Source organism: Xenopus laevis, chromosome 6S, assembly GCF_017654675.1.
Source record: "Xenopus laevis strain J_2021 chromosome 6S, Xenopus_laevis_v10.1, whole genome shotgun sequence".
NCBI classification, from domain to species: Eukaryota; Metazoa; Chordata; class Amphibia; order Anura; family Pipidae; genus Xenopus; species Xenopus laevis.
Genome location: NC_054382.1, coordinates 83,663,362 through 83,676,515, shown reverse-complemented (window position 1 = coordinate 83,676,515; position 13,154 = coordinate 83,663,362). Strand labels below are relative to the sequence as shown.

The window sequence follows — 13,154 nt, the reverse complement described above, 5'->3', positions numbered from 1 at the left end:
CACACAGACCCCAACATAAACAACCCTTTTTACTACCAATCACCCTCTGCTACCTTCATGGTATCCTTCATGGAATTTATACTACCGAACACTGCCTTCCAGTCTCTACATTGTCATCTATACGTCATAAAAATCTCATTCTTTCCTATAATCCATTGTGCATTAATTAACCTATACTGTGTACTCACAATTCAGGTGGTGGGCTTGGGGTGCGGGCCTGTTCAACTACTTTCCGATCCTCTTCATAAAAGATTGTACAGAGGAAGAAGCATCCTCCAATCACTGCCAGTAATGTCAATATTATCAAGGCTTGTTGCAAGCAGTGCATTGGGCTGGTTTCTGGTTGCCACATCTGGATCACCTCAGAAATCTGATAAAAGACATAGAAGTTAATTGTTGCATGTTTATAAAGTGGTGATATATTACACAGGACTGCACAGCAGAGAGACACTTTGATAACAAACCATTTACAGTGGCTCAGATATAAAGCTAAAAGGTTGGGTTTGCTAGAGTTTAAAATCTTAAGGGGAATCAAATGCACTTACCCTCTCAATGATAAATGGGGCAAATACCCCTCCTCCTAACTGTGCTATAAAAGACTGCAAGGCTATTGCTGTGCCACGGGAATTTGGCATTACTACCGACTGGCAAGAGAGAAAAGAAGGGATTATCAGGGAAGAGGTCACTGCCATTATTATTATTTGATATCATATCTTGCGCTTATTGGTGTCCAACATGGGGTTACGTTATCAATAAAAAAGCATATAAACCCGATGTTTAGGACCCAAACACTATGATTCTGTCTGTGGGTAAACCAGGATATGAAAGGAAAAAGTTCTTCAAGAGATATATTTACCAGTATCATGTCAGTAGCTACAGCCTGGTTTATATTCAGTAGAACGCCACCTACAAAGATGAACCCCTGTAGGAGAGAGTAGGGTGGTGAGATAAAAATATAAAATGAACCCACATCTAAATGGAATAATTTAATACAATTATTGGTGCCAATGTTGATGTCATCTCTAAGGTTGGCTCTCAAATCACTTTTATTAACTTATCCTCGAGTGTTAGTAATATTTTAAACCATTCATGTAGAACTGGGGCCATAAAAATAATCTATTTCTAATCTAAGTTAATTAGCTTCATGCTATCACCTTCTCTCAATCTCAACATCCCATGATATTGGGAGTACAAACATTATTGTGTCTTAAATTCAATGGATATAACTCACATAGGCAAGGGTAAAGCTGATTTCTACACTGAAAAGGAAGATGCATATGAAAGATCCAGAGGCCAAAAGTCCTAAACCGGATACCAATCGATCAGCGAATGGATACATCTTGAACCACCGAGTGATGATCACCATTCCTATTTGTATCCCCACTATGTCAGCCATGTATTTCATCAAACCATAGATCATGCTAGAAGGAGACAAAGAGACAAGAATGTTTATTATATTGTTCAAACTGTATAATGTACCTCTAATAATAACTTCTCAGATCCTGAACTGAAACAATTTAATATACATCCTAAACAATACAGTGCACTTGTTAAAAGCTATCTGCTAAACCATAGCAAGGCTTGTTCATAATGGGACTGGTAAACACACATTTAGGGGCAGATTTATCAATGGTCGAAGTGAAAGTGAAATTTGACTAGGGAATAGTTAAAATTTGATTCGAGTTTTTAAAAAAAATTCTAATTTGATTATAGAAATGTATCATGTACTGGCCCTTTAATACTTTGAATTAGACTATTTGCCACCTTAAACCTGCCGAATTGCTGTTTTAACCTATGGGGAACGTCCTGGGATAAATTTGGAGTTGTTTGCAGCCTTCCTGAAAATGGAGTTGTTTTTAGAGAAAAAACATGAATCGAATTAGATTTGATTCAAAACGATTCGATTTGAATTGAATTTAAGTTTGCGGGTCGAATTTTGAGTTCTTGGGAGTTTATGGGAGTTTAATAAAACTCCCATGAACTCTAAATTCGACCCTTGATAAATCTGCCCCTAAATATGTACAAGTTCTGGAGACTTACAAGTCGCTGTAGTAACAATCTGGCAACAGACAGGGAAACAAACTGCTTGTCACGGCCCTGGTTTGGTTCAGGAAATCAGGAACAAGGGCAAACATGGCTTCATTAATGAACGTCACGGACCATGAAGCGAAGGTGAGAAAAACAAAGCTCCGTCTGAAAGTGGAGGAGAGGGATTAGTAAAATATACATCTTATGCAATTTTCCATTTGATTGTTATTTATCATAAATAATACTCACATTTTAAATAGCATCCTCAGATTTTTGAAGAAGGAGGAGGTCAACTTCCAAATATATTGGAAACTGAGGATCTGCATCTGAGGGTCATCACTGTGGTCCTCAGTGTAGCATCTAGGAGGTGGTTCCTTCATGAAACAGATTAGCAACACTAGGCACACTAATCCCAAACCTGCAACTGCCTGTGTCCAAAGAAAACAGCACTTAAGTACCCAGCCATGTATGTCTTTTCATGTAGAGTATCCAATCAACTAAACTGATAATAAAAGGCTAATATCTCACAATAACCACTGTTTTATTTATCTCTTAATGTTTAGCCAATATTCAATTGTATCTTCCCATCACCCCAATATAATTAATGGAACCCGGTTGAATTTTCCTTACCTGCAGTGCATGACGCCAGTTTGAGCCTAAGTAGACTGGCACAATTGCTCCCACAACGATCCCAAAGGCACTGTAACAGAACCAAGGAGATTCAGGGTTAATATAACAGAATCCACACACAAACCAAAAGGAATGTAGCAGGAATCCAGGTACAACTTGCAGCTTACCCCATTATATAGCTGACACTGTTAAACATGCATAAAGTCCCTCGACGATTTTCAGGTGGGCACAGGTCATCAATCAGGGTCAGGGAAATGCCTGCAAAAAAACTTTCTATTGCGGCCACGGCACTCCGTATAAAAGGGATGGTCCAACCCCACTAAAGGATAAGAGGGTACAAATTTTTATAAGTTAGGATTCATGAAGAATTAATATTACTGAGTACAGGTTATACGCGAAGTGAAATCTCATTGACCATCCAATACATCGACTCTTACCTCCTGGGGAATTACGGAACAGCTCGCAACAAACAGAGTCCAATACGTTACTCCCAGACACATGAGGGTCCTCCGGCTGATCTGATCTGATAGATGTCCAAAGAATGGATTGACCAAGGCAAAAACAATAGCAAAACCTGAAGGAAGAGAGAGAATATTGTGAGCTTCAGACATGGACCAAGCCCACAACTGACTAAAAGAGAAATCTGCTACAGACAGACAGAAAGAGGGAATGATAAGTATATCCATAAGAGAGAAAGTCCAAGGAATGTGACCTTACATGTTTCTACTCTCGCAACTTTGTCAATGGAGAGTTCATATTCTGCTTCAATCAGCGGCATAACACCTGTAAGAGGAACAAAGTACCATATAGACACGTTAGTACAGGTAGTGAAGTGGTTCTGTTACCTTCAGAAAATGTATTTCTTCCTTCCAGCCCCTGTCTTACCTTCAGCTAGATATGTGTCCATGTAATGGACGAATCTGATAATGAGAAGTATGAGCAGTGTAACCTTCGCACAGAGGTATCGAAACGGTGCCCTTCTCTCTTTTTCCCCTTTCTCTATGTCGATCGGGACAGGATCACATACTTGTGTCAATCTAATGCAAAATTTTCTGGAAGAAGTTGATATTTCTACAATTAAAATCACAAGAGAAATGACAATTTAATTTTTTTATTTTGCATTTGGTGAGTCTCAACAGATAAATCAGAATACAATGTGGATGAGCTCTCACAAAATGATTTTGTATGAACATGATGTCAGAGAGCAGCCACATTATACCAACAGATGCACCTTCTTGAAAATACTACCCACAAGTTCAAGATTCTTACCCTTTATTGGCAAAATGAGCGAAACGCCATTCTAATATAAAAAGATGTTATTAAAAATGAATTTCAGAAAAATTCACTGCTGGGTTTTAGTAAAGCAGTGAAACTTCTGAAATGACCAGCTGTCTGGTCAGCACTGCCTTAAGTAGGTCACAGACATTATGACATCACCAATGTAACGTGACCGTAGCAACCAGTTACTGGAGTTGGCACTTTTGCTATAATAATTGTAATAAGTACGTCACTGACATTATGACATTATAATGTAACGCTACCATAGCAACCAGTTGCTGAATTTGCACTTTGCCAATAATAATTGTAATAAGTAGGTCACTGACATTATTGACATCATAATGTAATGTTACAATAGCAAGCTGGCGTATGAATATGAACAAAGTATGAACTTTGCCAATAATAATTCTAACACATAAAGCACAGGCCTAGTTATAATGCATACATACTGTATATGAGAAGAAGTTTGAAGATTCTTAACCTTTAACCTTTCTATGAGTGAAACACTATTCTAAAATAAAAGTTGTTATTTAAATAATGATTTTCAGAAAATTCACTGCTGGGGTTTAGTCCAGCAGTGAAAATCCTGAAATGAACAGATGCTGTTAGCACTGGCTTAAGTAGGTCACAGACATTATGACAGTACCGACTGATATGACATCACAATGTATATAGCAACCAATTGCTGCCTTGGCACTTTGCCATCAAAGGGTGAACTTTCACCCTTTGATAAATTATGCCTTTAAAAATCCCATAGAAATGACTGTAGAGTGGTGGAATTTCACTCTAGCATACTGTGGCGAAAATTAACTTCACTCTTTGCTAAATATACCCCTATATATGAGAAGTTGAATATTCTTACCCTTTGTTGGCAAATGAGCGAAATGCCATTCTAATATAAAAGATGTTATTAAAAATAAATAATTTCAGAAAATTCACTGCTAAGTTAGCACTTTGCCAATAATAATTGTAATAAGTAGGTCACTGACATTGTGACATCACAATGTAAAACTACCATAGCAACCAGTTGCTGAGTTGGCACTTTGCCAATAATAATTCTAAACACATAAAGCACAGGCCTAGTTATAATGCATAAATACTCTATATGAGAAGAAGTTGAATATTCTTACCCTTTGTTGGCAAATGAGTGAAATGCCATTCTAATATAGAAGATGTTATTAAGAAAAAAATTATTTCAGAAAATTCACTGCTGGTGTTTAGTCCAGTAGTAAAAATCCTGAAATGACCAGTTGTCTTGTTGGCACTGACTTAAGTAGGTCACTGACATTATGACATCACCGACTCATACGACATCACAATGTAATGCTGCCATAGCAACCGATGCTACCTTGGCACTTTGCCATATATGTCACATAACATCCCATAACATATATCACAATGTAACGCTACCATAGCAACCAGTTGCTGAGTTGGCACTTTACCAATAATAATTATAACAAAATTATAATTAAAAAATAAATAATTTCAGAAAATTCACTGCTAAGTTAGCACTTTGCCAATAATAATTGTAATAAGTAGGTCACTGACATTGTGACATCACAATGTAAAACTACCATAGCAACCAGTTGCTGAGTTGGCACTTTGCCAATAATAATTCTAACACATAAAGCACAGGCCTAGTTATAATGCATAAATACTCTATATGAGTAGAAGTTGGATATTCTTACCCTTTGTTGTAAAAAGAGCGAAACCCCATTCTAATATAAAAGATGTTATGAAAAAAAAAATAATTGACATCACAATGTAATGCTGCCATAGCAACCAATTGCTGCCTTGGCACTTTGCCATATATGGTCACATAACATCCCATACGTATATCACAATGTAACGCTACCATAGCAACCAGTTTGCTGAGTTGGCACTTTGCCAATAATAATTGTAATAAGTAGGTGACTGACATTATGACATCACAATGTAACGCTACCATAGCAACCAGGTTGCTGAGTTGGCACTTTGCCAATAATAATTATAACACATAAAGCACAAGCCTAGTTATAATGCATAAATACTCGTATATGAGAAGAAGTTGAATATTCTTACCCTTTGTTGGCAAATGAGCGAAACGACATTCTTATATAAATATGTTTATTAAAAAAAATAATAATTTCAGAAAATTCACTAGTGTGTTTAGTCCACTAGTGAAATCCTGAAATGACCAGTTGTCTTGTTGCGCACTGACTTAAGTAGGTCATTGACATTATGACATCACGACTCATACGACATCACAATGTAATGCTTGCCATAGCAACCAATTGCTTCCTTGGCACTTGCCATATATGGTCACATTACATCCCATAACATATATCACAATGTAACGCTACCATAGCAACCAGTTGCTGAGTTGGCACTTTCCAATAATAATTGTAATAAGTAGGTGACTGACATTATGCATCACAATGTAACGCTACCATAGCAACCAAGTTGCTGAGTTGGCACTTTGCCAATAATAATTATAAACATAAAGCACCAGCCTAGTTATAATGCATAAATACTTCTATATGAGAAGTTGAATATTCTTACCCTTTGTTGGCAAATGAGCGAAACGCCATTCTAATATAAAAGATGTTATTTAAAAAAAAATAATTTTCAGAAAATTCACTGCTGGTGTTTAGTCCAGTAGTGAAAATCCTGAAATGACCAGTTGTCTTGTTGGCACTGACTTAAGTACGTCACTGACATTATGATATCACCGACTCATATGACATCACAATGTAATGCTGCCATAGCAACCAATTGCTGCCTTGGCACTTTGCCATATATGGTCACATAACATCCCATAACGTAATATCATAATGTAATGCTACCATAGCAAACCAGTTGCTGAGTTGGCACTTTTGCCATAATAATTGTAATAAGTAGGTGACTGACATTATGACATCACAATGTAACGCTACCATAGCAAACCAGTTTGCTGAGTTGGCACTTTGCCAATAATAATTATAACACATAAAGCACAAGCCTAGTTATAATGCATAAATACTCTATATGAGAAGAAGTTGAATATTCTTACCCTTTGTTGGCAAATGAGCGAAACGACATTCTAATATAAAAGATGTTATTAAAAAAAAAATAATTTCAGAAAATTCACTCTGGTGTTTAGTCCAGTAGTGAAAATCCTGAAATGACCAGCTGTCTTGTTGGCACTGACTTAAGTAGGTCACTGACATTATGACATCATCGACTCATATGATGTTAATGTTGCCATAGCAACCAATTGCTGCCTTGGCACTTGGCCACATATGGTCACATGACATATACAACTTCTTCTACACAAAGGTATTTCCCGCAACTATCCAAGTCTAAAGTTTAAATATGACACCTCGTTTTTCAGAAAAATGTAAAATGAAATTGGGATAAGGTTAAAAATCTGATAGGAATTTTGTCAGTTCTTGTTTTGTATGTTTATTTTTTTATTTCGGCTATGAGTTAAGGTGATGATTCTTGATACACAATGCTGTGTTTGGTCATTCTCATCAGATACACTAGCACTTCCCCAAAATATTCCTAATAAACCTGTTAGAGGACAAATGGGGCAAACTTTGTTAAAAAAAAACGTTGAAAGTCTACCATCGAATTTGATACTTCGATAGTCGAAGTATTTTTTCGATCGAAAACGGCCGTTTTCGAGTGAAGTAAAAATCGAAGGATTCGAAGGATAGTACAAAAAAAATCTTCGACTTCTAAAAACTTAGCCAAAGACTCAGAGAGGTTCTAGGAGGTCCCCCATAGGCTAAACAGCAATTCGGCAGGTTTAAGATGGCGAAAATGCTGCCATAGCAACCAATTGCTGCCTTGGCACTTTGCCATATATGGTCACATAACATCCCATAACGTATATGCATAATTGTAATGCACCATAGCAACAGTTGCCTGAGTTGGCACTTTGCCAATAATAATTGTAATAAGTAGGTGACTGACATTATGACATCACAATGTAACGTACCTAGCAAACCAGTTGCTGAGTTGGCACTTTGCCAATAAAATTATAACACATAAAGCACAAGCCTAGTTATAATGCATAAATACTCTATATGAGAAGAAGTGAATATTCTTACCCTTTGTTGGCAATGAGCCGAAACGACATTCTAAATATAAAAGATGTTATTAAAAAAAAAATAATTTCAGAAAATTCACTTGCTGGTGTTTAGTCCAGTAGTGAAAATCCTGAAATGACCAGCTGTCTTGTTGGCACTGACTTAAGTAGGTCACTGGACATTATGACATCATCGACTCATATGATGAATGTTGCCATAGCAACCAATTGCTGCCTTGGCAACTTGGCCACATAATGGTCACATGACATATACAACTTCTTCTACACAAAGGTATTTCCCGCAACTATCCAAGTCTAAAGTTTAAATATGACACTCGTTTTTCAGAAAATGGTTAAAATGAAATTGGGATAAGGTTAAAAAATCTGATAGGAATTTTGTCAGTTCTGTTTGTATGTTTATTTTTTATTTCGGCTATGAGTTAAGGTGATGATTCTTGATACACATGCTGTGTTTGGTCATTCTCAATCAGATACACTAGCACTTCCCCAAAATATTCCTAATAAACCTGTTAGAGGACAAATGGGGCAAACTTTGTTAAAAAAAAACGTTGAAAGTCTACCATCGAATTGATACTTCGATAGTCGAAGTATTTTTTCGATCGAAAACGGCCGTTTTCGAGTGAAGTAAAAATCGAAGGATTCGAAGGATAGTACAAAAAAAATCTTCGACTTCTAAAAACTTAGCCAAAGACTCAGAGAGGTTCTAGGAGGTCCCCCATAGGCTAAACAGCAATTCGGCAGGTTTAAGATGGCGAAGTGTCGAAGTCGAAGTTTTTTAGAGACAATACTTCGATTTTCGAATGGTCGAATTTGTGAAGTATTTTCAATTTGAATCGAATTTTGGCCTATTCGATGGTGGAAGTACACAAAAATTACTTCGAAATTTGAAGTTTTTGAATTTGAAAATTCACTTCGACATTTAGTAAATGGGCCCCTGTGTGTCGTATGTAGTTTTGTATACGACAAACTGTGACCCACACCCAAGGTTGGACTATAGGACTATTTACATTTTATAAATAACTTTAAAAGCTTTAAAGAAATTACAGTTTCAGTAAATATAAAAAAGTGATAGAATATACACACAAGCACCCGTATTTTTTGGGGAACATAATATTTTATCAGGGAACCCATTTGTGTTTCTAGCCATTGCATCACTGCTCTAAATACAACTTTACTCTATTACAGGAGGGTAGAGCCACTTTGCAGTTGGTCTCCATTCTAACCCTAAATGCATTGTCTCTTACTCTATTTGTTGTATGAGACCTATACAGAGCCTACGGCATCTCCAAATATGATCATAACCATCAACAAGACCATGAACTGAACAAAATACATTTTATTGAAACTCCTGGTCACAATGTAGTTTATGGAGACTGCAATATCAGTGGCCCTGTTATAAGCAGCACAAAGTGTTTACTTTTTAAACGGATTCTGTCATGATTTTTATGGTTTAGTTTTTATTTCTAAATTACACTGTTTACACTGCAAATTATTCACTCTACAATATAAAATTTCATTCCTGAACCAGCAAGTGTATTTAGTTGTAATATTGGTGTGTAGGTGCATCTCAGGTCATTTTGCCTGGTCATGTGCTTTCAGAAAGAGCCTGCACTTTAGGATGGAACTGCTTTCTGGCAGGCTGTTGTTTCTCTTACTCAATGTAACTGAATGTGTCTCAGTGGGACCTGGATTTTACTATTGAGTGCTGTTCTTAGATCTACCAGGCAGCTGTTATCTTGTGTTAGGGAGCTGCTATCTGGTTACTTTCCCAGTGTTCTGTTGTTAGGCTGCTGGGGGGGAAAGGAAGGGGGTGATATAAGGGGTTCCGTTTGTCCCAAATACATTCTGTATACAAAACTATCCCTAATACACAGAATGAATTTCTCTCATGGTATATAAGTATTTGTGACCATACACAGAGAAAAAAAATATACAAAAGACTTATTTCTATTAAAGAATGAAAACAAAATCTGGTTAGTGCACTAAAGGATGTCATTATATCACAAACTCCATTCTGTACAGTTTAACAAGCAATCTGTCTCACAAATGTATAACCTCCATGTAACGGACACACTTACAGTTGTGTGAAAAACTATTTGCCCCCTTCCTGATTTCTTATTCTTTTGCATGTTTGTCACACAAAATGTTTCTGATCATCAAACACATTTAACTATTAGTCAAAGATAACACAAGTAAACACAAAATGCAGTTTTTAAATGAGGGTTTTTATTATTTAGGGAGAAAAGAAATCCAAACCTGTGTGGAAAAAGTAATTGCCCCCTGAACCTAATAACTGGTTGGGCCACCCTTAGCAGCAATAACTGCAATCAAGCGTTTGCGATAACTTGCAACGAGTCTTTTACAGCGCTCTGGAGGAATTTTGGCCCACTCATATTTGCAGAATTGTTGTAATTCAGCTTTATTTGAGGGTTTTCTAGCATGAACCGCCTTTTTAAGGTCATGCCACAACATCTCAATAGGATTCAGGTCAGGACGTTGACTAGGCCACTCCAAAGTCTTCATTTTGTTTTTCTTCAGCCATTCAGAGGTGGATTTGCTGGTGTGTTTTGGGTCATTGTCCTGCTGCAGCACCCAAGATCGCTTCAGCTTGAGTTGACGAACAGATGGCCGGACATTCTCCTTCAGGATTTTTTGGTAGACAGTAGAATTCATGGTTCCATCTATCACAGCAAGTCTTCCAGGTCCTGAAGCAGCAAAACAACCCCAGACCATCACACTACCACCACCATATTTTACTGTTGGTATGATGTTCTTTTTCTGAAATGCTGTGTCACTGTTAAATATGATAATTTTAGGTGATATGGCTATTCTTATTGTAGTAACCTGCTTGTGTGGCCATTTTGGTTAAGGGCATTCCTGCTGTTTTGCCATTATCTTATGACTCACTCCTGTTCCGCTTCCTGCCTAAGCTGAGAGCAAAAATGGGACAGGCCACACCCACCTGCCATGTTGTATTAAATGTACCAGAAGTTACTGTGATTGTCTGGCTGCTTTGCCTGACTCTCAGAGACAGTTATAAGTTTTGTATATGATAATTAGACTCCAATGTCTCCTCCTAGCTGTAATCTTGCACCAATTAGCTTGTAGTAGTCTCTTAATAATGTGCTTACCTATAGTTCAACTACTACATAATAGCTTTAGCCAGAGACTTGGGACTGATCATGTGCACACATACCTCCCAACTGTCCCTTTTTCAGAGGGACAGTCCCTCTTTTGACAGCTTAACCTGAGGTCCCTTATTTGTACTGGAAAGTCCCTCTTTTCTCTGCACTGAACAACCAGAAAAAGAAACAAAGTTTCTAACTTAATTGGCTTTTGGCAGAGAGGCCAGTACAGCTAACAGGTGCAACTAAGATGCTTTATAACAATTTTGAGATAAGGAAATAAGTAATTTTAACAGTTTAGATAAGGAGAAATATTTTCAAATTTTTATAATGAACATGGTAATTATGGGGTGTGGCCACAAAAATGGGTGTGGTCAAAAAAATTACCGCACTACATGCAGAAAACATTTTTGTCCCTCTTTTTACTTCCAAAATGTTGGGAGTTATGACACACATTGTGTATAGTATGATGTGTTGGTTATATGAGCAGCCACTCCTGAGTACTGTGTGTAAACAAAAGGCTTCAGGACTTCAACTTCACCTCGTTTCGTGAATTCGGGTCTTTTCGCCACTTCGGGACTTCAGCTTCGTTTTTTCGGCACTTCCGCATTCAGTAATATGCGAAATGGCCGCTTAGGTGCTCGTAAAGGGGACCCGGCTCTTTGAAAAATGCAGCTCTTCTGGGCCCCCTTCAGGCCCGGTCCCCCCTGTCCCCCCCTGCTGGCGGCCCTGGACGCAGTTGTGCTCTCTGCTCTAGTGTTGTGCCCCCCTCTACCCACTCTGATGTGAAAGGGTTAAGCACTGGGCAGGTAAGGGGACGGCATCATTAGAGTCTTTTGTTATAAATAAATCTAATGCATTGTATAGCTTGTTGCTTCTATATAAATAGATTATGATCCCCTAAAATTGCCCCTGCCTAAATGACCCCCTTTTGTGTATACTCAGTACTCAGGAGTGGCTGCTCATATAACCTACACATCATACTATACAGAATGCATTCATACCTCCCAACATTTTGGAAGTAAAAAGAGGGACAAAAAAATTTTTGTCATGTAGCGCGGCAAATTTTTTTTTGACCACACTCATTTTTGTGGCCACACCCCGTAATTACCATGTTCATTTTACAAAGTTTGGCAGGTTATAAAAGTTTGAAAATATTTCTCCTTATCTAAACTGTTAAAATTACTTATTTTCTTATCTCAAAATTGTTACAAAGTTTCTTAGTTGCACCTGTTAGCTGTACTGGCCTCTCTGCCAAAAGCCAATTAAGTTAGAAATTTTGGACACAATAAAGATCTTTACACTTTGAATTGGTGCCTCCTGGAAGTCTGCGTTCATTGAGTGCCTGCTCCTTTTTACATTTTGGTTCGTCCGCCCCCTATGCTGAGGGCTCAGGGCAGTGCACCTGGGCCACTTCCCTTACGTGGTGAGTAATTTGTTTAACAAATTGAAGTACCCATACTACAGATGACTTCTGGTAAGTTAGAAATTTTGTTTCTTTTTCTGGCTGTTCAGTGCAGAGAAAAGAGGGACTTTCCAGTACAAATGAGGGACTGCAGGCTGAGCTATTAAAAGAGGGACTGTCCCTCCAAAAAAGGGACAGATTGGAGGTATGCACTGTGCACATGATCAGTCCCAAGTCTCTGGCTAAAGCTATTATGTAGTATTTGAACCATACCTCCCAACATTTTGAAAATAAAAAGAGAGACAAAAAATATTTTTGCATGTAGTGCAGCAATTTTTTGACCACACCCATTTTGTGGCCGCACCCCCTAATTACCATGTTCATTTTACAAAGTTTGGCAGGTTATAAAGATTCGAAAATATTTCTCCTTATCTAAACTGTTAAAATTACTTATTTTCTTATCTCAAAATTGTTATAAAGCATCTTAGTTGCACCTGTTAGCTGTACTGGCCTCTCTGCCAAAAGCCAATTAAGTTAGAAACTTTGTTTCTTTTTCAGGCTGTTCAGTGCAGAGAAAAGAGGGACTTTCCAGTACAAATGAGGGACCTCGGGT

At 37.6% G+C, this 13,154-nt stretch overlaps 1 protein-coding gene across 1 annotated transcript; it reads right to left on the bottom strand.

The window, feature by feature from the left end:
* Nucleotides 1–2,635: 2,635 nt before the first annotated feature.
* LOC121395252 (protein spinster homolog 1-like) lies at nucleotides 2,636–3,369 on the bottom strand. The gene is made up of 2 exons (XM_041568289.1): nucleotides 3,096–3,369; nucleotides 2,636–2,977 (listed from the first exon to the last, which is right to left on the bottom strand). The coding sequence occupies exons 1-2, from the start codon at nucleotides 3,342–3,344 to the stop codon at nucleotides 2,822–2,824; spliced, it is 405 nt and encodes a 134-aa protein (XP_041424223.1). The 5' UTR covers nucleotides 3,345–3,369; the 3' UTR covers nucleotides 2,636–2,821.
* Nucleotides 3,370–13,154: the final 9,785 nt, after the last annotated feature.

What these genes read in the sequence shown, in the direction of transcription:
- LOC121395252 (XM_041568289.1), bottom strand. Translation starts at nt 3,344, where the DNA reads ATGGATATACTTATCATTCCCTCTTTCTGTCTGTCTGTAGCAGATTTC. An exon ending in GTTCCGTAATTCCCCAGGAG is followed by an intron (nt 2,978 to 3,095) that starts GTAAGAGTCGAT and finishes CTTATCCTTTAG; the next exon opens with TGGGGTTGGACCATCCCTTT.